This window comes from Lynx canadensis, chromosome C1 (genome assembly GCF_007474595.2).
Source record: "Lynx canadensis isolate LIC74 chromosome C1, mLynCan4.pri.v2, whole genome shotgun sequence".
In the NCBI taxonomy this organism is placed as follows: Eukaryota; Metazoa; Chordata; class Mammalia; order Carnivora; family Felidae; genus Lynx; species Lynx canadensis.
Window position 1 is genome coordinate 79,082,162 of NC_044310.1, and position 24,372 is coordinate 79,106,533.

The window sequence follows — 24,372 nt, forward strand, 5'->3', positions numbered from 1 at the left end:
TTGAAATCTAGGAACATGATGCTCCCGTTCATTTACTTTTCTTCAGATGTTTAAAAATTTTTTTCACCAAATTCTTGTACATCTTTTGTTAAAACCATTCCTAGGTATCACATTTTTTTTTGCAAATGTTTTAATACCTTGTTATAAAGTATACATTCAGAGTGGGGCGCCTGGGTGGCGCAGTCGGTTAAGCGTCCGACTTCAGCCAGGTCACGATCTTGCGGTCCGTGAGTTCGAGCCCCGCGTCGGGCTCTGGGCTGATGGCTCAGAGCCTGGAGCCTGCTTCCAATTCTGTGTCTCCCTCTCTCTCTGCCCCTCCCCCGTTCATGCTCTCTCTCTCTCTGTCTCAAAAATAAATAAACGTTGAAAAAAAAAAAAAAGTATACATTCAGAGAAATGCATAAAACTTAAATGTAAGCTTAAGTTACTAGAAAGTCAACACTTGGGTCTGGAAATACAACATTACCAGCACTCCATACTCCCACTGTGTCCTCCTTATCACACCCTGTTCTCTTGTAATTATCCTGACCTTTTCTAACACACTTTACTTTTTTATGTATTTTTATGCTTTACGTTTCTTAGAGTATAAGGTGGTTTTGTGTTAAATCTAGAATGCTATCTCTTTTAACTGGCAGGTTCAGTGTATTTATGTTTGTAATGAGTATTGATAAATTTGGGCGTATTTCTGCCATTTTTGTGCCTGCTATTCATCTCACTTTACTGTCTCTTTACATATATATTTTTTCGTTTTCTCCATTTTTTTCCTCTACTGTTTGAAACTTCGACCCTAATTTTTCTTAATAGCATTTACCCTTGACATTTTATATACTTAAAGCTAATCAGTATGTTTTAGCTGAACAAAGGGGGTCCCTTTGTCCTTCTACTGATGAGAAGAATAACACTTGATCAGAACTCTAGTAATGAATGTCCCCATTCCTGGCTTCTGTTGTTTTAATTAACTTTTCAACCTCACATGGTAGACACTGTTGTTTTAATATACCTAAAAGCCTACCAGTTTCTCTGCTTGACAATCCTTAAGTCTCCACCCTTTCTTCTAGATGAATTGCTTCCTCCCCACCCCACTTTCTTTCCTTCTGGAGCTGTTAGCACAGAGCCGGACTCGGGTCCCGAACTCAATGAACCACGTTGAGTTTGATCTGAGCCAAAGTTGTATGCTTAACTGAGCCACCTAGGCGCCCCTCTAGTTGCTCTTTTAAACTATGGCTTTTTTTTTTTTTACCCCAGGGCATTTGGGGCTGCTGTGGGCTAGGGGCCTGGGGCTCACCAAGGTGGCAGGCCGGCTATGGTGCCAGGACCATGTTCCTATCTTCACTGTTAAGGTGAAAGGGAAACAAACCATGGTGCTCATTAGTCTCTCTGACCCAGAGAGTTCCAGCAGCTCCCCAACTATTTGGCAGGGTGCTAGGGCTAGTTCCTTTATGTTCTAGTAGCCCTTTTAAACCATGGCACTTTTTTTTTTCCTGTGCCCCAGGGCAAACGAATCTGCTCACGGTTTTTCAGTACCATCCTTCTTCACTGCAGTTTGCAGCTTTGGGTGTGTGTGTGTGGGGGGGGGGGGGTCCCTTTGTTACTGTGTCACCATTCCTCTTGCTGTTCTCTGTGTGGTTTCTACCTCTTGTTGAGCAGAAGCTGTTCAGTCAGCCCGCAGTTCTTTAGGAGGAATTGCTCTATAAATAGGTGTAAATTTGGTATATCTGTGGAAGAGGTGAGTTCAGGGTCTTCCTATGTTGCCATCTGGGACTGGAAGCTCACCAGTCCCATTAGTTTCAAATGCATTGATGTCATGCAATATACTAACATCTGGGTACCTACTTTATATTAGGTGCTGTGTTGCACACAGGATATGATGAGGTTAACCTGACCAAAGTCAACTGCTAGCAAACACCACAGGTCTACCTTATATAACTATTGACTCTGTCTCCCAGGCCGAACCTTAAATTCTCCATCCCACGCTCATTAATTTTGGTTTATTAGGATATAGTCTCTAGGGAAGAAGGTAGGAGATAAGATTATTCTATGCTGATGAGTTAACATTAAAGAGACTAGATACAATTGTTTCACAAAAAGATATATTTTCATTTGACTATTTACACTTCTCATATTTAAGGAATATCATACAACTGATACCTTCTGAAATGTTTCATGCTTTTAAACTCTGTTCTATTTACACTTATCTGACAAGAAATTTAAAATGGTCAAACGCCTCAGTAATAGAAAGCAACCAGCCAACATAGCCAGATCTTCTCTTAAATTTGCTGATCAACATTAGCAATAGTTACCTTCATAATAAATTATCTTCATTTTAAAATCAGTAGTAATTTTAAACAATTCATAAATAAGTGTGCTCTGTGCAATTTACATGTTTAATATCCTGTGGATACTAAAAGCTTGTATACTGTCAGATTTGCACATTGTTACTTTATCAAACAATAAGCCTTCCCAAAGAAGAAACTGGAGAAGCTTGAAATAATATCCTAAGGTATTCTGAGAGTTATCAAAGCTCTGCCTGCTTTACTGGAGGAGGTTCCAATTTACGTGAGAGGGCAGTTAAAATCTGGTTGAATTTCTCATATCTTTCTGTCTGATTGACTTGTGCACCTTTGCTGCCCCATAGCAATCGCATTTGAAATTCAGTCTTGAAGATTTCACTCATTTCTTCATCTGGTTGAAAACCTAATATAAAAAGAGAAAAGTTAATTCAGTTTTTGAATACAGACTGAAAAACTGACTACTTGCATAAGGTAGGTAGGATCAAAATGAACTTCATCTTGTATCAGAACTTTAAGAAGAGCCCCAAGGAAAAATCCAGGCTCTGTTTTCCATAAGGGAAGGGCAGAGCCCCATGGTCAAGGACCTGAGCACTTTCAGAGAAGGGATACCAAGGAGACTGACTAAAACAGGACAGAATAAAATTGGTGTGCACAAGCTACTGTGGGAAAGTGTTTAAAGTACCTTGTTCTGTTTTTACAGCTTTCTTGATGTACAGTTTATGTGTCATGATTCTGCAGTTTGATTTAGAATACCCTGTACAAGTTGTAGAACCATCACCACCACTTTTAGAATATTTCCGTCACCCTCAGAAGTTACCTAGTGCCTCTTTGCTTTCTGTTGCTATTGTTTCACCTACAGATTTGATAGAAATGGAAACCTACGATGTGGCCTTTAGGTCTGGTTTATTTTGCACCATGTTTTTGAGAGTATTCCATGTTGTTGCCTGTTATCAATTCATTCCTTTTCACTGCTGAGTAGTATTCAGTTATACAGACATTCCACGTTTTGTTTATCCATTTACCAACTGATAGATTCGGACTGTTTCCAGTTTCTGGCTGTTATGAATACTGTTGTAAACATTTGTATATAAGTCTTTGCGCAGACATGTGTGTTCTCTAGTAGAGGAATTACTGGGGCATATGGTAAATCTATGTTTATTTTAGAGAAACTGTCAAACTCTTTTCCAAAATGGTTGTACCATTTTATATTCTCACCAGCTCCAGCTTCTCCACAAGCTGCCAAATCTTAGTATTATCATTCTTTTTAAATTGTAACCATTCTAGACAGTGTGTATTATCTCACTGTGGTTTAAATTTATATTTCCCTAATGACTAATGCTTTGAACATCTTTCTGTGTAGTTATTTGTCATTTGAAGATCTGCTCAGGTGTAGCGTCTATTCAAATCTTGTTTGTCTTCTTAATGAATTCTAAGAGTACTTTATACAGTCTAGATATAAATCCTTAATTGGATAAATGTTTAGCAAATATCTTCTTATAGTCTGTGGCTTGCCTTTTTACTTTCTTAATGGTATCTTCTGAAGAGCAAAATTTAGAATTTTGATTCATCAGCATTTTTTGGTGTGGTTCAGGCTTTTTGGGTCCTAAAATAGCTTTGCTAATCCAAGGCCACAGTGAATTTTCCCTATGTCATCTTATAGAAGCTTTATACTTTAGCTCTTACATTTGGGTCTGTGATCCATTTTGGATTAATTAATGTATATGGTATGCAGTAAAGATGATTCATTTTTTCTTTTGCATGTCATATCCAATAGTTCCAGCACCATTTGTTGAAAGACTAAATCCAATGAATTTCGTTGGCACCTTTCTCAAAAATATATTGACAGCCATATGTGTGGATCTGTTTCTTGACTCTCTCCCTCTGTTTCATAAGAGAAGATCTGCTCTACTTAAAGCCAAGAATATTCAGTCAACTCTATTAGTGAAGTAGAGACCAACAGCCAAAGAGTCAGACAGGCTGTGGTTCTCATCTTTGATTACTTCTGGCTTAATCTGCTCTGTCCTTAAATATATCTCTACCATCTAGATTTATAGGATCTTTGTGGTTAAGAATAGAAGCCTTCTTTGTCCATCCTTCCATGTGAAGCCAGAATATCTTTGACAGATAACATCCTGGAGGCCAGATGACGACTTCCATTCATTCAGTTAACATGCTTTGAGCCCCTGCCTTGGGCTGGGTATTTGTTAGTTGAGCAAATCTCTGCTCCTACTGGGTTCGTAGTTACTTCCAGCAATGGGAACTTGCTATATAAACCTGTAGCAGGATTAACTGAGAAATACCATTAGATACCTTTAAAGTGATTTGCTATAGAGCAGCTTAAAGTGCTTTTCTCAAAACCCATTCTAATATATTGGCTTAGGCAACATCTAGGGTAGTATAGTTATTAGCCTTGTATAAATAGGCACTCTAATTTCTGGTGAATTGAATTATGTGCTTTTATTTTTTGAATCCTACACTGCCAACTGTGGAGAATTTTCTGAGGAAAAACTTGAAACAGGTATGTAGTTCTTAAACCTACAGCAGATACAGTATAAATTATTTAGACCCAAAGTCTGGTTCTGAAGCAACAACTTTGCTTTATGGTGAAATAAATAGGCCTCTCCTGCCCTATATAATTTTTTCTTAACTTTGTGGATATAACTTTGGGCCCTTGAAGAATTTCAGAAATACAGTGAAGAAGAGAAAATAGTCATTCCTGATAACCACCTTGAGTAAAGCCTTCTTTCTCGTACCTGCTTCCTAAATGGTCTTTTTGCCTACAGGCCCTCAGCCCTCCAGCCTCCCACACACAGATGCAAAATTTAAAATAAATCTGACCATGTCATGACACTTTCCCATGTTTAAAACCCTTAACAGACTCTTTCTCAGCTACAGTCCTACAGGGAAGGCCTTCCCACCTCCATCCACCTCCTTCAGTCTAGGTGGTCATTACTTAAGGCACACTTTACATGAATCCAGACCTAAGTACTGGTGGTTTATATTTCTCTCCACGCCGTCTCTGCAGTGCCTTTACCTTGTGTTGGACCCTCTAATGCTAAAAGCAGGGGAGCTCACCTCCCAGTGTGACTGGGAAGAAACAGGAATGCAGATAAATGAAGTCACACAGAAGTCTAACTCCCCATATTGGCCCATCACATCTTCAAATAGCTCTGATCAGGAGTTCTAATGGTAGGTAGGCTGACCAATTCCTTGTTGACCCTTTCTCTCAGCTTATTCTATGCCATTGACACAACTGAACACATAAAAAAGGATAAACAGGACTCTCAAGTCACTTAGAGATTAAGAGAAAGTAAGGATTCATTGTAAGAAATGGAATTTCATGCCTTAATCTTTCCTATTTGGTCTTTTCCTGAGACCATCCATGCTTTTTCAAAGTTCCTTCATTCTAATCACTCTGCAGAGTAGAGAGTGGCCTATAGAACATAGCTCTTACCTTCCAAGATCCTCTCGGCATTCATCCGGTAGCTGTCTGCAGCCTCTGCCATGAGACGGGCTGTTGCCAAGTGGTTCAGCATAATCTCACAGCTTTCGTCATTTTTTTCCCACATGTCAGTTCCTTCAAAAGTGACCTCCTGGCGCTCCATTAAGGTCACAAGAGGCATCAATAGTGGGACTGATATTTTGTTTGGGGGAACACACGTAGACTCTAAAAAACAGGGTAAAGTTTTCTGTTATATTCTTTTCTCCAAGTTAAGCAAAGACAGTTCCAATTCAAGATGGTGATGTAGGAGGAGCCTGTGCTTACCTCCCCCCAGTGGACACACCCAACTATGCAGGTAAATATGGAAATTCCTCTGGAAAAAAACTAAAAACTGAGCAACTCCTACATATCAGGTGAACAAAACGTGGTCCACATCGAAGCAGGTAGGAGAGGTCAGGACCCAGTCTTGTCATAAACCCCAACCCTGGCACAGCAACCCACAATTGGGAGAGAACTCAAAACTTGCAGCCTCCTTGCGTTTAAGACCTGCATGAAAGTGCAAGCCCCCAAAACATCTAGCTTTGAAAATCAACCCTGCATACATCTGCAAGACCCACAAGTCTGAGACAGTCTGAGAAAGAGCTCTTAAAGGGCTTGTGTGCTCAGACTCACCTGCCCCACGGCTCACCATGGAGTTAGCCAATTAAGAGGGGCTCATTTGCTAATCTTGAAGAGTTGGTCTGAGGAGCAGGCATTAATTTAGCACACAGCCAGGGATCCGCTGGCTGGCAGGCACCATCTTCACGTTCTTCCTCTGCCTTGTTCTAGCCGGCAGGTGCCATCATTTTTTCTTGCTTCCTGTGGGCACCATCTATATGCTCTCCCTCTGCCAAATTCCAGAGTGCCAGTATCTCCAGAGGGGAAATTTTACATACATCTGGTGTCTCCATTTTTGTGGCTGTTCCTCATGATACATCCCTGACCACTTGGCTCTGAAGGCCAGAGGGACTTGTGATTCCGTGTGTCACAACTGCAACAACTGGAGAGACAGGCACCCCTAAGGCACAGCACAGACAGCCGACTGAGACACATCCCCAGTCTTTCTGGGAAAGAAGCCTATTTGCTTGTCCTGGAGCTTTGGCCCAAGGGGTGGGCTTCATGTTTGTCGCACATTTGGGGCCTACAGAGATGCTCCCAGATAATGTAGGGTTGTGGACACCATCTTTGCACTCTCCTGCCTTGCTATAGCTTCCTGATACCTCTCAGAAGGGAGCTAGCTAAATACATTTCTCTGAAGCCCTTTTTTTGCAACTGTCACCCAGGAGACACCTCCAGATTACCTGGCTCTGGTGGACAGTGGGGCTTATGCTTGCATTCCCACACGATTATATATATTTGCATAATTTAAAAAACTGATGCCTGAGGGTCTGGCTTCCAACTGACCGAATCTAGGTGCTGAGACCCTCCACTTTGGGACACTGACAGGTCTTGACATATCCGCAACTACTGGGAGCCATGAAATATAGAAAAAAGACTGCTTGGACAAACACAAAGGTTAGACAACCAAGAACTAGGTCCGGGTTGAATGATAAGGTTCATCTCCTACATGAGGCCACTTCTTCAAGCCTGAGAGAGGTGGCTGTTTTATCTAACGCACAGAAACCAACACAAAGAGTCAAGCAAAATGAATAAACAGGAATATGTTCCAAATGAAAGAACAAAACACAGAAGAAACCTTAATGAAATGGCGGTAAGTAATTTACCTGATAAAGAGTTCAAAATAGTGGTCATAAAGATGCTCACTGAATTTGGGTCAAGAATAAACAGTGAGGACGTCAAGAGATAGAAAATATAAGTACCAAACAGAAGTCACAGAGCTGAAGAAAACTGAAAATTACGTGAGAGGGTTTCAACAGAATAGATGGAGCAGAAGAAAGGAGTAGTGAACTCAAAGACAAGACAATGGAACTCATACAATCAGAACAGCAAACAGAAAAAAAAAGAAAAACGTGAATATAGTCTTCTTGATGACATTCCATAACTCCCTTAAACTAACATTTGCATTATAGGAGTCCTAGAAAAAAAGAGAAAGGGGCAGAAAACTTACTTGATGAAACAGTGGCTGAAAACTTCCCTAACTTGGAGAAGGAAATAGACATCCAGATCTAGGAAAGCCCAGAGAGTTACAAATAAGACCCACCCAATTAAATTGTCAAAAGTTAATGAAAAGGAAAAAATCTAAAAAGCAGTAAGAGAAAAACGTGTAATGTACAAGGGAACTACCATAAGAGTCTATCAGCAGATTTTTCAGCAGAAACTTTAGAAGCCAGAAGGGACTCACACAATATATTCAAAGTGCTAAAAGAAAAAAAAACTTCCAACCCAAGTGTAATCTATCTGGCAAAGCTATCATTCAGAATTGAAAGGGAAAGAAAGAGATTTCTAGACAAAAGATAAAGGGGTTCATCACTACTAAACTGGCTGTACAAGAAATGTTAAAGGGACTTCTGTAAGCTGAAAAGAAAGGGTGTTAATTATTAACAAAACATATAGAAGTACAAATCTCACTGATAAAAGTAAATAGTAAAGATGGATTAATCACTAATAAAGCTACTATGAAGGTTAAAAGACGGAAGTGGTAAAAAGATGTATAATGTGACATCAAAAACAAAACATGTGGGAGGTAAAAATGTAGAGATTTAGAATGCATTCAAACTTAAGTTGGTATCAACTTCAATAGTAGACTGTTATAAATTGTTAAATGTAAGCCTCAAGGTAACCAGGAAGCATAAACCTACAGTAGACACACAAAAGAAGGAGAAAGGAATCCATGCATATCACTAAAGAAAATCATCAAGTCACTAATGAGGTAAACAAGAAAGGGGCAGAGAGGAATGATAAAACGGAAAATAATGAAAGCAAGTAATGAATGAAAACAATGAAAAATGGCAAAAAGTATACCAATCAATAATTAAATGTAAATGGACTAAATTTTCAAGACATACAGTGACTGAATGGATAAAAAAAAAAAAAAGACCCATCCTTATGCTTCCTACAAAAGACTCACTTCACATATAAGTACACATACAGACTGAAAGTTGAAGAGATGGAAAAAGATAATTGTGCAAGTGGAAACCAAAACAAAGCTTGAGGAGCTATACTTATACCAAATAGGCATTAAAATGAAGACTGTAATAAGAAACAAAAAAGAGCATTACATAATGGTAAAGAGATCAATCTGATAAGAGGATATAACATTTGTAAATATTTATGTACCCAACATAGAAGCACCTAAATGTATAAAGGAAATATTAACAGACCTAAAGGAAGAAACAGACAACACCACAATAGTAGAAGACTTTAATACCCCACTTACTGGACAGATATCCAGATAGAAAATCAGTAAGGAAATAACTACCTTAACACATTAGATCTGATGGACTTAACAGATATATACAGAGTATTCCATCCAAAAGCAACAGAATACGTATTCTTAAGTGCACATGGAACATTCTCCAGGGTAGATCATATGGCAAGTCACAATACAAGTCTTAAGAAGACTGTAATCCTATCAAGCATCTTTTCTGACCACAGTGGTATGAAACCAGAAATTAATTACATGAAGAAAAGTATAAAATTACAAATATGTGGACGTTGAACAACATGCTATTAAACATCCAGTGGGTCAAAAGGGAACTAAAAGAATACCATGAAAATCGAGAAACAACATACCAAAATCTATGGGATGCAGCAGAAACAGTTCTAAGAGAATTAATACTCACCAATCCCTATCTCAAGAAACAAAAAAAAAAATCTCAAACATATTTTACACCTCAAGAAACTATAAAAAGAACAAAGCTGAAAGTTAATAGAAGGAAGGAAACAAAGATTAGAACAGAATGAAATAGAGACTACAATGACAATAGAAAGTATCAATGAACCTAAGAGCTGGTTCTTTGAAAAGAAAATTGACAAAACTTTAGCTAAAGACTCACCAAGGAGATGACACAAATAAAATCAGAAATGAAAGAGAAGTTTCAACTGAAACTACAAAGGATCATAAGAGACTACAATGAACAATTATACACCAACAAATTGGACAACCTAGAAGAAATTATATGTCCCTAACAATATACAACCTACTAAGATTGAATCATGAAGAAATAGAAAATCTAAACAAACTTATTACCAGTAAGGGATTGAATTAATAATCAAAAATCTCCCTACAAACAAAAATCCAGGACCAGATGGCTTCACTGGTAATTCTACCAAACATAAATGAATACCAATCCTTCTCAAACTCTTCTGAAAAATAGAAGAGGAGGGAATACTTCCAAACTCATTTTATGAGGCCAGCATTACCTTGATACCAAAACCAGACAGGGGCTCTACAAGAAAAGGAAATTACAGGCAATATCCCTGATGAACAAGGATGCAAAAATCCTCAACAAAATAACTGACAAGCTGAATTCAACAATACATTAAAAAATATCATATACTATGATCAAGTAGGATTTATTCCAGGGATGCAAGCATGGATCAACATATACACACCGATCAATATGACACACCACATTAATAAAATGAAGGATAAAAATCAGATGATCAACTCAATAGATGCAGAAAAAGCATTTGACAAAATTCAACATCCATTTATGATTAAAAATACTCTCAACAAAGTAGGTATAGAAGAAACATACCTCTACATAATAAAGATCATATATGACAAACCTACAGCTAAATCATACTCAATGGTGAAAAGCTGAAACCTTTTTTTCCTAAGTTCAGAAGCAAGACAAGGATACCTACTCTCAGCACTTTTATTCAACATAGTATTAGATGTCCTAGACTGAGCAACTGGGCAAGAAAAAAAATAAAAGGCATTCCATCTGGAAAGGAAGAAGTAAAACTGTCACTAATTGCAGATGACATATATATGGAAACCATTAAAAACTCCATCAAAAACTGTTAGAACTAATACAGGAATTCGGTAAAGTTGCACGATACAAAATTAATATACAAAAGTCTGTTGCATGTCCATACACCAGCAATGAACTATCAGGAAGAGAAATGAAGAAAACAATCCCATGTACAGTTAAATGAAAAAGAATATGTGGGAATAAATTTAACTAAGGAGCTGAAAGACCTGTATACTGAAAACTATATGACACTGATGGAAGAACTGAAGAAAACACAAAAAAATGGAAAGATACTCTGTGTTCACGGTGTCCATACTATCTAAAGCAATCTAAGATTCAGTGCAATCCTTACAAAATTCCACTGGCATTTTTCACAGAAATACAGCAAACAATCCTAAATATGGGGGAACCACTGAAGACCCCAAATAGCCAAAGAAGTTTTAAGAAAGAACAAAGATGGAGGCATCATACTTCCTGGTTTCAAACTATATTCCAAAGCTATAGTAATCAAAACAATATTTTATTAGTATAAAAACAGACACATCAACGGAACAGAATAGAGAGCCCAGAAATAAACCCATGCATTTATGGCCACTTAATTTATGACAAAGGAGCCAAGAATGTTCAATGGGAAAGGACAGTTTCTTCAATAAATGGTATTGAGAAAACTGAAGAGCCCCATGTAACAATGAAAATCAGACACTGTCTTACACCATACACAAATATCAACTCAAAATGGATTAAAGACTTGAATGTAAGACCTGAAACCATAGAACTCCTGGAAGATAACATAGGCAGAAGCTTCCTGACATTAGTTTGGCAATGATTTTTTTTCTGATAGCAAAAGCAAAAATAAACAAGTGGGACTATATCAAACTAAAAAGTTTCTCCACAACAAAGAAAATCATCAACAAAATGAAAAGGCAAACTACTGAATGGGAGAAGATATTTGGAAATCATATTTGATAAGGGGTTAATATTCAAAATATATAAAGAATTTATATAAGTCAACAGCAAAACAGAAAGAAAAAAAAAACACCAATGAAAAAGGCAGAGGATCTAAATAGACATTTTTCCAGAGGAGATACAGATAGTCAACAAGTATATGGAAAGGTGATCATCAGGGAAATGCAAATCAAAACCACAATGAGATGTCACCTCACACTTGTTAGAATGGGTATATCAAAAAGACAAATAACAAATATTGGAAAGGATGTAGAGAAAAGAGAACCCTTGTGCACTGTTGGCAGGCATGTAAATTAGTACAGCCACTATAGAAAACAGTATGGAGAGTCCTCAAAAAATTAAAAATGGAACTACCATATTATCCAGCAGTTCCACTTCTGGGTATTTATCTGAAGAAAACAAAAACATATTGAAGAAAATATCTGCACCCCATGTTCACTACATTATTTACAATAGCCAAGATATGGAAACAACCAAAGTGTCCACTGATGCGATGAATGGATAACGTGGGTATACTTATATACATATTTATAAACACACACACACACACACACACACACACACACACGCTGGAGTATTATTCAACCATAAAAATAAGAAATGAGGGATGCCTGGGTGGCTCAGTCAGTTGAGCGTCCAACTCTTGGTTTTGTCTCAGGTCATGATTTCACAGTTTGTGGGTTTGAGCCCTGTGTCGGAATCTGTGCTGACAGTGAGAATCCTGCTTGGGATTCTCTCTCTCCCTGTCTCTTTGCCCTTCCCCTGCTCATGTACTCTCTCTCTTTCTCTTTCTGTCTTAAACTTAAAAAAAAAAAAAAAAAAAAAAAATGAAATCCTGCCATTTGGGACAGCATGAATGAATGGACCTTGAGGGCATTTTGCTAAGTGAAATATGTCACAGAAAAAGATCAATACTGTAACTATATATGTATATCTTACATATGTAATATATGTGTCAATACTATGATCTCACTTATATGTGGAATCTAAAAAAATGAAACCAAAAACCCCAAAAAGTTCCTGAGCTTATGGATATAGAGAACAGATTGATGGTTGCTTGAGCCTGGGGGTTATGGGTGGGCAAAATGGGTGGAGAGGGTCAAAAGATACAAATTCCCAGGTGCAGAATAAAAAAGTAATAGGGAGGTAACGTACGGCACAGTGACTATAGTTAACACTGCACTGCACATTTGAAAGGAGCCAAGAGAGTGGATCTTGAGAGTTCTCCTCACAGGAAAGAAAAATTTCATAACTGTGTATGATGTAGGTATTGATTGGATTGTGATCGTTTTGCAATATACACAAATACTCACTACATCGTACACCTACAACTAATATAATGCTACATACATTACACCTCAATTAAGAAAGGTAAGCACAGAATGAGATGACTGGTAGCCCATGTCCTGTTTTGGCAACTGCAGTTCTTCTAGAAGTGATGCTGTCATCTGATAAAAAGCCTTGATGATCCATCAACAATCCTACAGATAACTCGGGTATCATGATATGTCCGGGTCAAGGTTTTGATCAAACCAGAGCAGACGTGACCTAATGGTCTCACAGACACACGCCTGCTTATGCTGACTCTGCACTCACCTCTGCCTTCATGCAGGATTTTGCTGAAAGGCTTCAGCTGTTTCTCATAGAGGATGGCGGTCTGGGTGTATTGGTGCCGGAGGGCAGTCCATGTTTTTTCTAATCTTGTGATCTGGAAGAAAGACAGGTGTGATCATTTTGGAAAAGGCTCTCTTTAAAATAAAGTCAAAGCAGTTGAGAGCATCGTATAGAGAAAGGCTAACCCCCATCCCACCCTGTTCTGTATTGCTCTGATGGCCCATCCAGAGGCAGCTCAGTTTCTTCTGTGTGTGCACGAATCTTTGCACACACACATATACACAACTTTTTTATATAAAATGCATCTCATACATTACACATTTTTTTCCATAGAAGTAGTACAAAACAAGCACAGACAGCCTTATTTTGTTAAACTTCTGCATGAAGTTCCACTTTATGGATAAAGTTTAGTCTCCCAGAGAGTTTTAGAAATTTTTTTCCATTATGAAAGTACCTTGTGAAGATTTTGCAAATGTGTCTATGTGTGAAAATATCTGGGGGATAAATTTCCAGAAGTGTAATTACTGGGTCAAAGAATACATGCATGGTAAATGTTGATGGGAATTGCCAACTGTCCAGAGGTTATATTGATGAAAGCATGGACGAACAGAACATACAGCATTTTAATTTACTCGTAATAATGTCTGAGGCACAGAGAACACTGCCCAGACCATATGATGCCACTACTCACTCCTTTATCGTTTGTTTTAGAACAGTCAAGGCCAACACCTGCCACTGACTCTGACTGCTCTGAGACAAACCACCCCCACTCATACCATAAAACCAGCAAGCCTAAGCATCTGAGGTTTTTTACATGAAATAAGAAAGAGGAACGGCACTAATACTTGGGGGACAAGGGCCAGCTCTGTGTTGGGTATTTGAGGAATTTCAAAATTAATCCTCACAATGCCCCGCGAGGCAGTATTTTGGCCTCATTTTACAGATCAGAAACCAGAAGAGAATAGTTAACTTGCTCCAGGTTTTATAGCTGGTGAGAGATTCATTCCCTTGGCCTCTAAGAGCTGCATTTTCCCAGAGGACGCTGTGAAGCTACCAGCACCCGCAGGTCTGCTGGGACAGAAAAGACACTACTTGTCTTCCTCTGGCCACCCCCTTCTCAATGTGCCTTCTCTCCCCTCGCCCCCCACCTCCTGTGAAGTATCTGCCTTTCTGAAAGCAGCCCTGGTCTCTTGTCTGGGCCCATCTGCTGGATGCTCTTTCCTGATACTAGAAGCTACAAAGAGAAGACATGTTGAGCCTGTAGTATAGGGACAGGTTTGGATGATGATACACAGGAGGGATGTGATTCTCCTCTTGGCTTTCCCTGGGTCTGCCACTTCCCTCCCCCAGCAGTGCCCTAGCTCATTGCAGGGTCTGGAATATCCTGGAGGACCAATGCCATCAGGAAGAGTCTGATGCTGCTGGAGGCTAGGGAGCCACCTGCAAAGGCATATTAGGTGCTCGGGGAGAAGTCCCTAATTGCTGAGTGTGATGTCATGGAGGGCAAGCACATGATCCCTCAAACATCCTCTTTGCTGCTCTCAGAGAAAGCTCTGAGCTGGAGGGTGACAGACACTGAGCTTACTCTGTCTGTTGCCTCAGCCTTCCAAAATTACAGGCAGTTTTGGCTAAGAAGAAATAAATATGATACAAATTAGAAACAACGTGAGTGAAAAATTATAACCCCTATTATAGGAGTCAGTATATCATGAAAATACATCTAGATTTGCTTATTCTAAATATGGAGCGTATGAAATTCCAGTATGTCTAAAGAGTTTTCAAACTGTTAGAATATTGTAATAGGAACTGACCCCCCCCCCAAATTTCCTTGTGATGGTATTAAGTTGTTCAGCTTGTTTTTAGGGTGACCTTGCTTTAATTCATGGCTAGACCTTGCTCAAATGTGCTCTGACTTGCAGGACGTGTGACTGTAGCTGTCTCCCCTAGTGGCAGTGGTGGATTTTCAGCTGTGGTTATGAAACAGCCAAGCTAAATGACCCACTCCGTGGTTTTGGTGTTACTGGTCGCAGACTGGGTTTATATACGACTAGAGGAGCCTGAGGGCGAGATTTTAAACGCCTAGGGCTTGCTTGGCAGGACAGAAATGGGAAAGCGGGAATCTGGACAATCAAGATAACAGAACAACTTTCCTTTGTCAGGTCTGTTCGATTTTAAATACAGACTTTCAGGTTCAACACATCCTAAAAACAGCCCATCAAAGCATACAAACTGCAAATGCACACTTTCAGAAACTCTAATTAGGAGGTTATCTGGCAGATAAGCTAGAAATCTGAATTTTTTAATGGAAGTCTCTTTGAGCTGACCTAAGGAACATACTTTGAGACAAGCCACTCTGGGGATTCTCATATAGAAGCTCCCCAAATGCCTGATGGCCCAGATGAGAGCAGTCTCTATTATACAACACACATTAGCCAGACAGATCATCCTCATTGGTTCTTAAGGAACACCGATGGCTCCTGAGGACGACTCTTCTTACTGCATGCCAGAGAGAAAGTGTGGGCAGTCAACAATCATCCACTGTTTTTAAAAACAGAACCAAAACACTTAGGACACTGCTTTGGGTTGTCCCCTAATCCAAGCTGCTTTCAGTATGATTCAGTTTACCTTCTGAGATGGACGAAAATAGTCTGTGATTTGCTAAGCATGGGCTTGCAGACCACTTTGCAGAACAATGAGTGCACACAGGCCCGCAGGGCACACGAAGCAAGTGGAACCTCACCTGTGGCATTTCTAGGGCTTTCATGATGGCCGAGAAAGAATAGAGGTCCCCCATGGAGTCTTTCAGTTCCACCGCCACCTGGATGATCCTATTGAGGGTGGCCGCTCGGTCCTCCAAAGAGCCCGTGCAGCCCAGAATGTCCACTGCGATGCCGATGGCCATCGTGTTGTGTCTGGGAGGGAAGAGATCAGTGGTCAGGCCCAGGGGCGACAGGACGAGGAGGAAAGGAATGCAACCCAGCAAGAAAAGGGACTAGCTTTGTTGCCTTTTGCTGCCTTAGCTCTGTGCTGGCAGCTCGGATAATTTGGTTGCTGATTTCAACAGCGAGACCACTCCCACAGGCTGCCTGCGGCAGGGCCTGGGCTAGGCCTCAGAGGGTGCACTATCAAGAGTCAGAAAGGGCAGGACAGGGCCATGTGCAGCTCTGGATCTGGGGGCATGAAGAGGACCCTGCTGGGATGAAGCTGCTAAAAAGTACATGTGGCTCCCGGTACCTTCTGCCATGAGAGGTCCAGGGAGACACCTGGTCCCTCAACACACTGCGGACTCCCATTCTCAGGGGAGTTCTGGCCACCTCCACTGTGCCCCTGAACTGGGGAATGGAAGGAACAGGAAACGAGAGAATATGCTTGACCCAAGAAGACGATATGGGTCTTGGAACATAAAAAGGGATGAGGAAGTAAGAATGGAGAGTCTGTGTGTCTGGTCAAGAGGCCAGAAAGTGAATGGCGATGTGGACAAAGACTGAATAGCCGACCGGCAGGAATTTCCCTGTAAAGTCAGACCCTAATAAAACAGAAATCTTGTATCTGCCAACAATCCTCCCTTTTCTCATCCTGTACTACCAGGGTCAAGCTCACAGACCCAGAACAGGAAGCACAGTGATAACAACGGGACTAATATGAATGGGGTCACAGAGAAGTCTCTGCCGATGGCAGCAGCACAGACCGCAGTCCTTTCCTTCTCTCCCTACATCAGCTGACTGCTTTGGGCCAGAAAGGCCTCCATTAACTTTCTTCCAGGCTGTGGTACAAGTGCTGGAGGTGAAGCCCCATCCATAGTTTTGGTTACTAAAATACAACATGCCTTTGAAACTCTGGGGCCACCTTGTTCTGAAAGTTCACAGCTAAGGATGTCACTCCACAGCCACGATTCTCTCTGGCCACACGTGTTGGTCTCTCTCTCACTGCTCTAGGCCAAGGGTGGCATGATTCATCAAGTGGCTAGCATTACTACTTTCTCTAATGGTTATGAAATATGCAATGAGCTCTCCTATCTCTGAGTGTGTGTGTGTGTGTATGGCGCTTGCTTGCAGTGTGACCATAGGCTGCTCCCTGACTGTCCACTCCTCAATCTCTTCACTGTAAAAATGTGAGCAAGTCTTGTTATGAGAAACAGACGCGTGGGGGTGTAAAAATCATTAAAGTGCCATGGGGCACCTGGGTGGCTCAGTTGGTTAAGCATCCAACTCGATCTTGGCTCAGGTCATGATCTCACGGTTCATGGGTTCAAGCCCCATATCAGGCTCTGTGCTGTTAGTGCAGGGCCTGCTTGGGATTCTCTCTCTCCCTCTCTCTGCCCCTTCCCTGCTCTCTCAAACATTTAAACAGTAGTTGGTAACACAATTGTCTCTGTGTGCCCATCTTTCTCTGTATCTTGGTCCATTTTGTCTGTCTCTACCTCTCTACCTTCTTCTTTCTCTCTTCTTCCTGATGTCTTAATGGATCCAAACAAAATTTTTATTTTTTTATTTTTATATATTTTTAATTTTTATATTTTTATTGAATTTATTCAAGTTTTTTTTTAATGGTTTTTACTTATTTTTGAGAGAGAGAGAGAGAGAGACATAGCACAAGTGGGAGGGGCAGAGAGAGAGACACACACACACACACAGAATCCGAAGCAGGCTCCAGGCTCTGAGCTGTCAGCATGGAGCCTGCTACGGGGCTTACATTCACGTACCATGAGATCATGACCTGAGTCGATGTCGGACGCTCAACTGACCGAGCCACCCAGGCAGCCCCCTCAAGAGTTTTCTTATTTGTAAAGTGTTAAGGTTGAGCTGAGGATTTCAGATGTTTCTTTCAACTAACAGTAACTAATTTTCCATGTTGCCTTCAATTGATTCTTTCATTCACTGTTTTTTCCTATGTTTTAAATGGCCCTTAATAAAAGATAGGTTCTCTACCTCTTTAAAACCCTGCATCATATTAATTAATTCTATCCATTCAGTCAACCAACATGTGCCTAAAACCTCCTGCATATACCACTGTAGGAAGAACAATTCAGCATGGCAGATCTGAGGCAAGAGGCACTAAATGTTACACCAAGGACATCTCCACTCAGTAGGCCTGGAATGGGTGAGGTGGTAAATTAAAAATCAAGGGTGGTTTGTATTTGATTCTAAAACACAAGATGATGATGTCATTTAACCTTCTGAAATGGCTATAACCTTGGCCTTTATTTAGTAAACACACTGTAAGGAAGAAAACCGCTCCCCAGACTCTAGCAGGCAGATCCCCCAGGTCAGCCCTGGGCAGGAAGCAAGCCAGGCAGAGAGGCTCCAGGCAAGGAGCGATCAGGAGAAAGGGGAAACAGATGGAGACAGGAGTGGAATTCAGAAAAGAGCCTGGAGAAGCCCCCAGCCTGCTGACCTCAGAGCGCTCTGCTGGGCCCAGAGCGCGCGTCCAGCATACCTAACAACACCGACAAAGTAAGGTCTGGAACCCTGGGATATTTCAGCTGAGATGCATCACATGGCAAACAGCTGTCTCCGTTGAAACGGTGACCACTGGCCCAGCAACAACAGAGGACAAGCTAGTGGAACTGAGAAGCAGGCCCTTGGGACACTAGGGAGGGGAGAAGATGCCTGGAGAGAGAGGCTAGAATCTAAGAAAGCCTGTAAGGAGAAGTAGGAAAATTCAGAAGTCAGGCCTGCCATTCTCCAAAGGCATTAAACAACAAGGATGCCTGAACAAAGCCAAGGCCCATTTCCTAACCTGCTGCCTCCCAGAAGCCTTTCGTTCAGCATTCTGGATGTCTCCTATCCATGGCTGTGAAGCCAAAGCAACAGTGGCAGGGGGGTCCTTTTATCAGCTCTCTAGCCAGGTAACCTTGAGAGCAGCTGTATGGATCCCCGAGGCTACCTGAAATGCAAGGTTTACTTTTCAGGAGCTGACATCCTAGGAATGCGATGTCCACCAGCCACACAGGGCTATTTACACTTTAAAAAGTAAATAGTAAAATACGATACTGTGTCTCCCAGTCACTACATTTCAGGCTCTCAATAGCCCCATGTGGTTAGTGGCTACTGTAATGAGATAAAAATATTTCAGCTGCCACAGAAAGATGTCATGGGGATGGTGGCCCTCGGGCCTTGCAGCCTCTGAAGCATCACTGGCCGCCCTCTTCTCATGGAAAGCTGGGGTCTCAGTTGTCCATCACAACCCATGTGTGTGTCATGACAACTAGGAAACTGGCTGGACAAACAGGATGCTTAAGATAACAAGACAGTCTTGCCCAAATCAGTGGTCTTTGCTTGTGTGTCAACAAGTCCAACTTCTGTGGTGATACAGGAATGATACAGGAATCTGGTCTAGCACTTCCTCTTTCTTTTTTTCCTAATCCTTGCTAAATCAAAGGACTTTGCATGCTCTTTAAGCAATTGTTCTACACTTGTGTTTAAGGTTTAAGTGCTTCTCTTTATAACATGCCTCGCTACCTTCTGTCTTTTTAATTTCTAAACATCCAGTGTTCACACGGGTGGGCTTTAAAGGACAGCCAGGGCCCGGGTATTTGGGGAACTTGTGAGAGAGGGGAGTGATGCTTCCGAGGTTGGGGGCCCCCGAGCGCCACCATCCCCTGCCCATCCCTCGAAGAAGACACTGTTCAGACTCTGTGCTTCCCGGCCTTTCCCACAAACTCCCACTTGGTCCTAAAGTGATCTTAAACTCAGAAGAGACAGAGGAGCCTCAGCTCAGTGAGGTGGTGAGATGTCAGAGTCAGTCTGCCTGCCACCGCCCGGGGCTGGTGGCTGGGTGACTTCTGCTGGCAAGGGCCAATCATCTGTTCTGTCCTCTACTCCCTCCTGGGGAAAGGACAGGAACGCATTCTTTGTTCCCCCGACTTCCTCTGCACTTTCTCTTTGTGCTTCTCCAGGAATTCCCTGGCTCAGGCTTCCGGGAGAAGGGAGAGGCGCCGGGGCGGGTCAGTGGTGTGCCCCTCTCTGCTCTGACAGGCCGGAAATGCAAGGACGGCACTGCTCACCTTTCAATTATGTCCAGGCGCAGCTGGTGGCCATACGGCAAGGTAATAAGTTCCAGCCCTGAGCTCACACCCATGTTCTTCCTCATCTCTTCGGAGACTTCAAGTATCCTAGCGACCTGTCAAGAACACAAGTTGAAACACACCACGGACATGAAGGCAGCGCGTGAAAAGAAACACACTGAACTGGGACAGGATGGATGCACTTGTTACATTTCTTTTTGAGCAGCAGCATCCCCAAATACAGTTTCCGGATGCGATTTGGAGGATTCTCATACACGACCGGAGTCTAAAACCTGGAGGAAAGCACCTAAATTGGTCTGCAGAATCCGCACATTTTGGTGTTTCTGCCCGGCCAGAGAATGGTGTAGTTCTGCCAGCTTTTGTCTAACACAGGCTGGATCCCGCGGCCAACAGCAGCGCCGCCTGCGCACAGAGCAATGAGCCCCCGCAGTGACAAGGCTGACTGTGGCCAAGCACCCCGCTCCTCTGCTGCGGGCTCCACCGTTCATGTTCTCACTTAACAGCAGGGCTGGCTGCTATTACCCTTAATTACGCCTCTCCTGGGCTCAGTAAATGCACCATACGTCTGGAAACTATTAGAGGCATGTACAGCGATTTGAAACCTGAGGTCTGAAGCACACCCACTTCTCCCCAAGAGGCCTTCTTTGTGTGTCCCAGACAGCTCTCCCCATCTTAGTTCCAGCGTGCAATCACGGTTTACTGGCACCAGGTATTAGTCGGCCATTTATAGTTATTACATGCTGCCTCGAAATGTTACAACCGAGTCACTGCATGTCTAACACCAGGCTAATGACGCTTCCCTAATAGTGTGACTACCAGATACAGTGGGTCTAACCAACCCTGGACACACAGCGGCCACGTGGCAGCCACGGAACGATTCTTCTCCTCCATCTGCTGCAGTTGTCCTGGACCCTAACAATCCGAGGCAACCGAACAGGCCAGATATCTTCATAATGGTCCACAAAAAACATCTGAAGTTTGGCTGATATTATTAACCCCGACCCTTCACTTCTGTGGTTGAGCAAAGCAACCACTGTCAGCCCTGAGGAAATGAACCTGTGGGAATTAGCTATCCAGTGGCGGACTGGGAAACAGGATGCAGAATTCCTACTATGCTCTCTGGGCCTCAGTTTCCCCTTCTCTAACACAGCTGCTAAGTTCACGTTTCTAAAGGACTTTGCAAAGGATCAAATGACTTTAAAACCTCAAAAAGCTATTTGAAAATACAAGCTGTGAGTCACCGGCATGTAGAAGAGGGAATTTTGGCTTGATCTCTGGAAAGGGATTTACACCTTGAGGATGGCAAGGCAGCCCAGATGCATACCGCAGCCACTTAAGGTCACGTACACTTTGCTTGCTTGTTTAGACAGCTGCCCCATCAGAGGCTCCAAACCCAGCTTCTGGGTGGTGGGCATCCTCTAATTCACGCACACACTATGTAATGAGATTTAAAGGTTTATCATTGATTCAGTTTTGTTCTGGAAGCACTAGTAACCAGAGTGATCCCTGCTCTGAGAGAGAAGCCTCCAAGTCTGTTTTCTTTCAGTGTAAACATGCAATCCCCTGGTCCCTTTCCTGGGGGTTTGCCAGGATATGCCAAGGCCCGCTTGCCCCAAGGCTGACCTATGGGACAAGGGGATCCTGAGCTCACATGGCAGGGCTGGGATTAGGTCCCCTGGGGAAATGCCCAGAGCCGTGCAGCTCATGGATACAGAGGAGGGGTGGACACTGCTAGAACATTTACTATGCAATGGACCCGGCAAGCAACATTGGTGCTCCACCATGAGGCATTCCCACCTCCCTCTGCTCTTCTGACCTTAGCTGTCCTATCTGCAGGGCCTCCAAATTCTGCTTGCTCCTCACCCTTTCTTTGGGAGCTGCTGCAGTGACCCAGGGGGAATGCTGGCCCTTCCCAGCTGTCAAGGGACCTTCTAAACTCTAATGAGATCGCCTGGCTCTGCCCACCATTTCTGCTGCCCTCAGCACAGGACTCTAATCTGGACTATGCACTTAAGGGCCTGTCTCCCTCACTGAGCTGCAAAGTGCTTTAAAGGAGGCAATAACCTGGCACTGGCTCAGAAGTAGAGACTTAAAAACATCCAAGTAAAGACCTGCTAGTTCCTCCCCCCTCCCCCACCCATCACCACCTTCACTGCCCACAAAGTGAATCCTCTGTAAACTGAACCCTTGACACCCGAATCTCCACACACGTATGTCGTTTCCCACCCAGAAGATGCTTTTCACATTCCTCAGCTGGCAAATTCCTATTCAGCCTTGAAAACTCATCTCAGACATCCCCTCCCCCGTTCCCCTTTCCCCCATGTTCAAGACCCTGCCTCAGAGGCCCCACAGCTCCCGTACCTTCCCCTGCAGAGCATTTCCCACCTGGGCTGTGGTCTGAATTCCTGCATCACTGTCCTTCCCCACATCCCCCGCCGTGGCCGGCCTGGCCCACAGTACATGCTCCATCAAGGCTGAATACCTAACGCTAATAGCCGCATTCTGGGCCAGGCATGGTGTGTGGAGGCTTTACGTAAGTTATTTCACTTAGTCCTCACAACCACCTGGGTAGGTGGTATTGTTCTCTTTCTCTTATAGGTGGAGAAAGTGGAGAACCCGAATTAGACTCAGGCAGTTCATCCCCAGAGGCCAACTGTAACACACTGGGCCCACTTCTAGATATTGCAACAAGTGGGTGAAGACAGGCTGCACTCTGGGTGCAGGCCAGGGCGGTGCCCATTCGCAGTGTGAGAGGGGCTCAGTGGACACCCAACCCACAGCCCCAGGAAGAGGCTGGACAGGCAGCCTTGAGGCACTTAGGACCATCCATTGTCATGATGGTCTTTCTGGGGATGAGCCTGGGGTAGGAACCAGCACGCGGGCCCCAAATGCTGCCCAGTGCCTGTTCTCAGCTTCCGAGTGGCCATTACATTTGGAGTGGGTAACAACAGCTCTCATTCTATTTCCCTCAGAGATGCTGACTGTGCCTGCTTTGTTGGCAAAGCCCTGAAAGTCAGTGGTTCCAGTAGGAGAATAAGGAAATGGCAGTGGACTCAGGAGAAAGGGAGGAACACTATCAACAGTGCTGTCCTTGGAAAATGAAGGTGGGCACAGTGAAGCGGACTCCTGCTCTGGGTCTCCGCCTCACTGCGCCAGGGGGCTCCATCCAGCCCTTGTTCTAAGGGTGCCTGAAGGTAGATGGGGAGGGGGGTGCCCAACCAGGAGGACAAAATGCAAAGAAAGAAACCGAACCGGAAAAAGGGCAGGCTTCATGTTCCTTCAGCTGAGAACACACTTAAGCTCTAGATTCATGGCTGCCGAGGTGGTAGGAATGTTCTAGACCCTCCTGCCAAAGGGCGGTCAGGCATCTCACCTCCTCCTAGACTTTCCTAGATCCTCCAAGCCCTGTCTGAGGTCACAGGCAAGGATTCATTCCCTCCTGGGAATTAGGCTGATCCATTTCTCCACAAGGAGCTTCCTCAGTGGAGAACTCAGGCAGGTGCGTACCAGACTCCTGGCCTGTTGGAGTACCAGGGCGGGGTCAAGTAACTAGAACAGGAATCTTAAATCCTCTTACTGCCCAAACGGGTTTAGCTCACTTTAAAGTGAGGTAAGGATTTAATATGACCTGTGAGCACTGCCCAAGGACACCCAGCCAACCACGTGAACAAACCCTTGTTCTTCAGCACTTCGCCTTTCCTGGATCTTTCCCCCAGGGCCCCTCATGTTCTCACAATACACACACACACACACACACACACACACACACACACACACACACACACACACACGGAGAGACCACCTCTCAGGCCTGGCTCAGTCCTACTTTCAGGAAGGGGTTTGTTTAGCCCAGAACAGCTAGTACCTCCTTAAATTCCTGTAGGCTGTTTTGGGAGGCGTCCTACCCGCCTTGTGAGCCCCATCAAGTGGGGACTCCCTAGGGGAGTGCTCAGAGTCCAGTTTCCTGTCATGATTCATGACCCAGGAAATGTATTTAGGAAAACTCAGCTCCTAAACAGGCCCTGAACTCTGAAGCTAATTGCCTTCACTGAGCTACACACAAATAAGGGCTTTAAATCTCACCACAGCCTCACCTGTTGTTCCAAAGCAGGG

The 24,372-nt window shown here is 43.0% G+C and overlaps 1 protein-coding gene across 5 annotated transcripts in view; it reads right to left on the reverse strand.

Annotated features, from left to right (window-relative positions):
- Positions 1–2,076: 2,076 nt before the first annotated feature.
- The window catches only part of BCAR3 (BCAR3 adaptor protein, NSP family member), a 113,789-nt gene continuing 91,493 nt past the window's right edge, over positions 2,077–24,372 (reverse strand). For all 5 annotated transcript variants that reach the window (XM_030326236.1, XM_030326233.1, XM_030326234.1 and 2 more), the window contains 5 exons: positions 20,239–20,354; positions 15,973–16,144; positions 13,215–13,326; positions 5,746–5,958; positions 2,077–2,694 (listed from right to left, as the gene is read on the reverse strand). In XM_030326236.1, the coding sequence (XP_030182096.1) occupies positions 2,516–2,694; positions 5,746–5,958; positions 13,215–13,326; positions 15,973–16,144; positions 20,239–20,354 (792 nt within the window). In that variant the 3' untranslated portion in view covers positions 2,077–2,515. The remainder of the gene's footprint in view (positions 2,695–5,745; positions 5,959–13,214; positions 13,327–15,972; positions 16,145–20,238; positions 20,355–24,372) is intronic.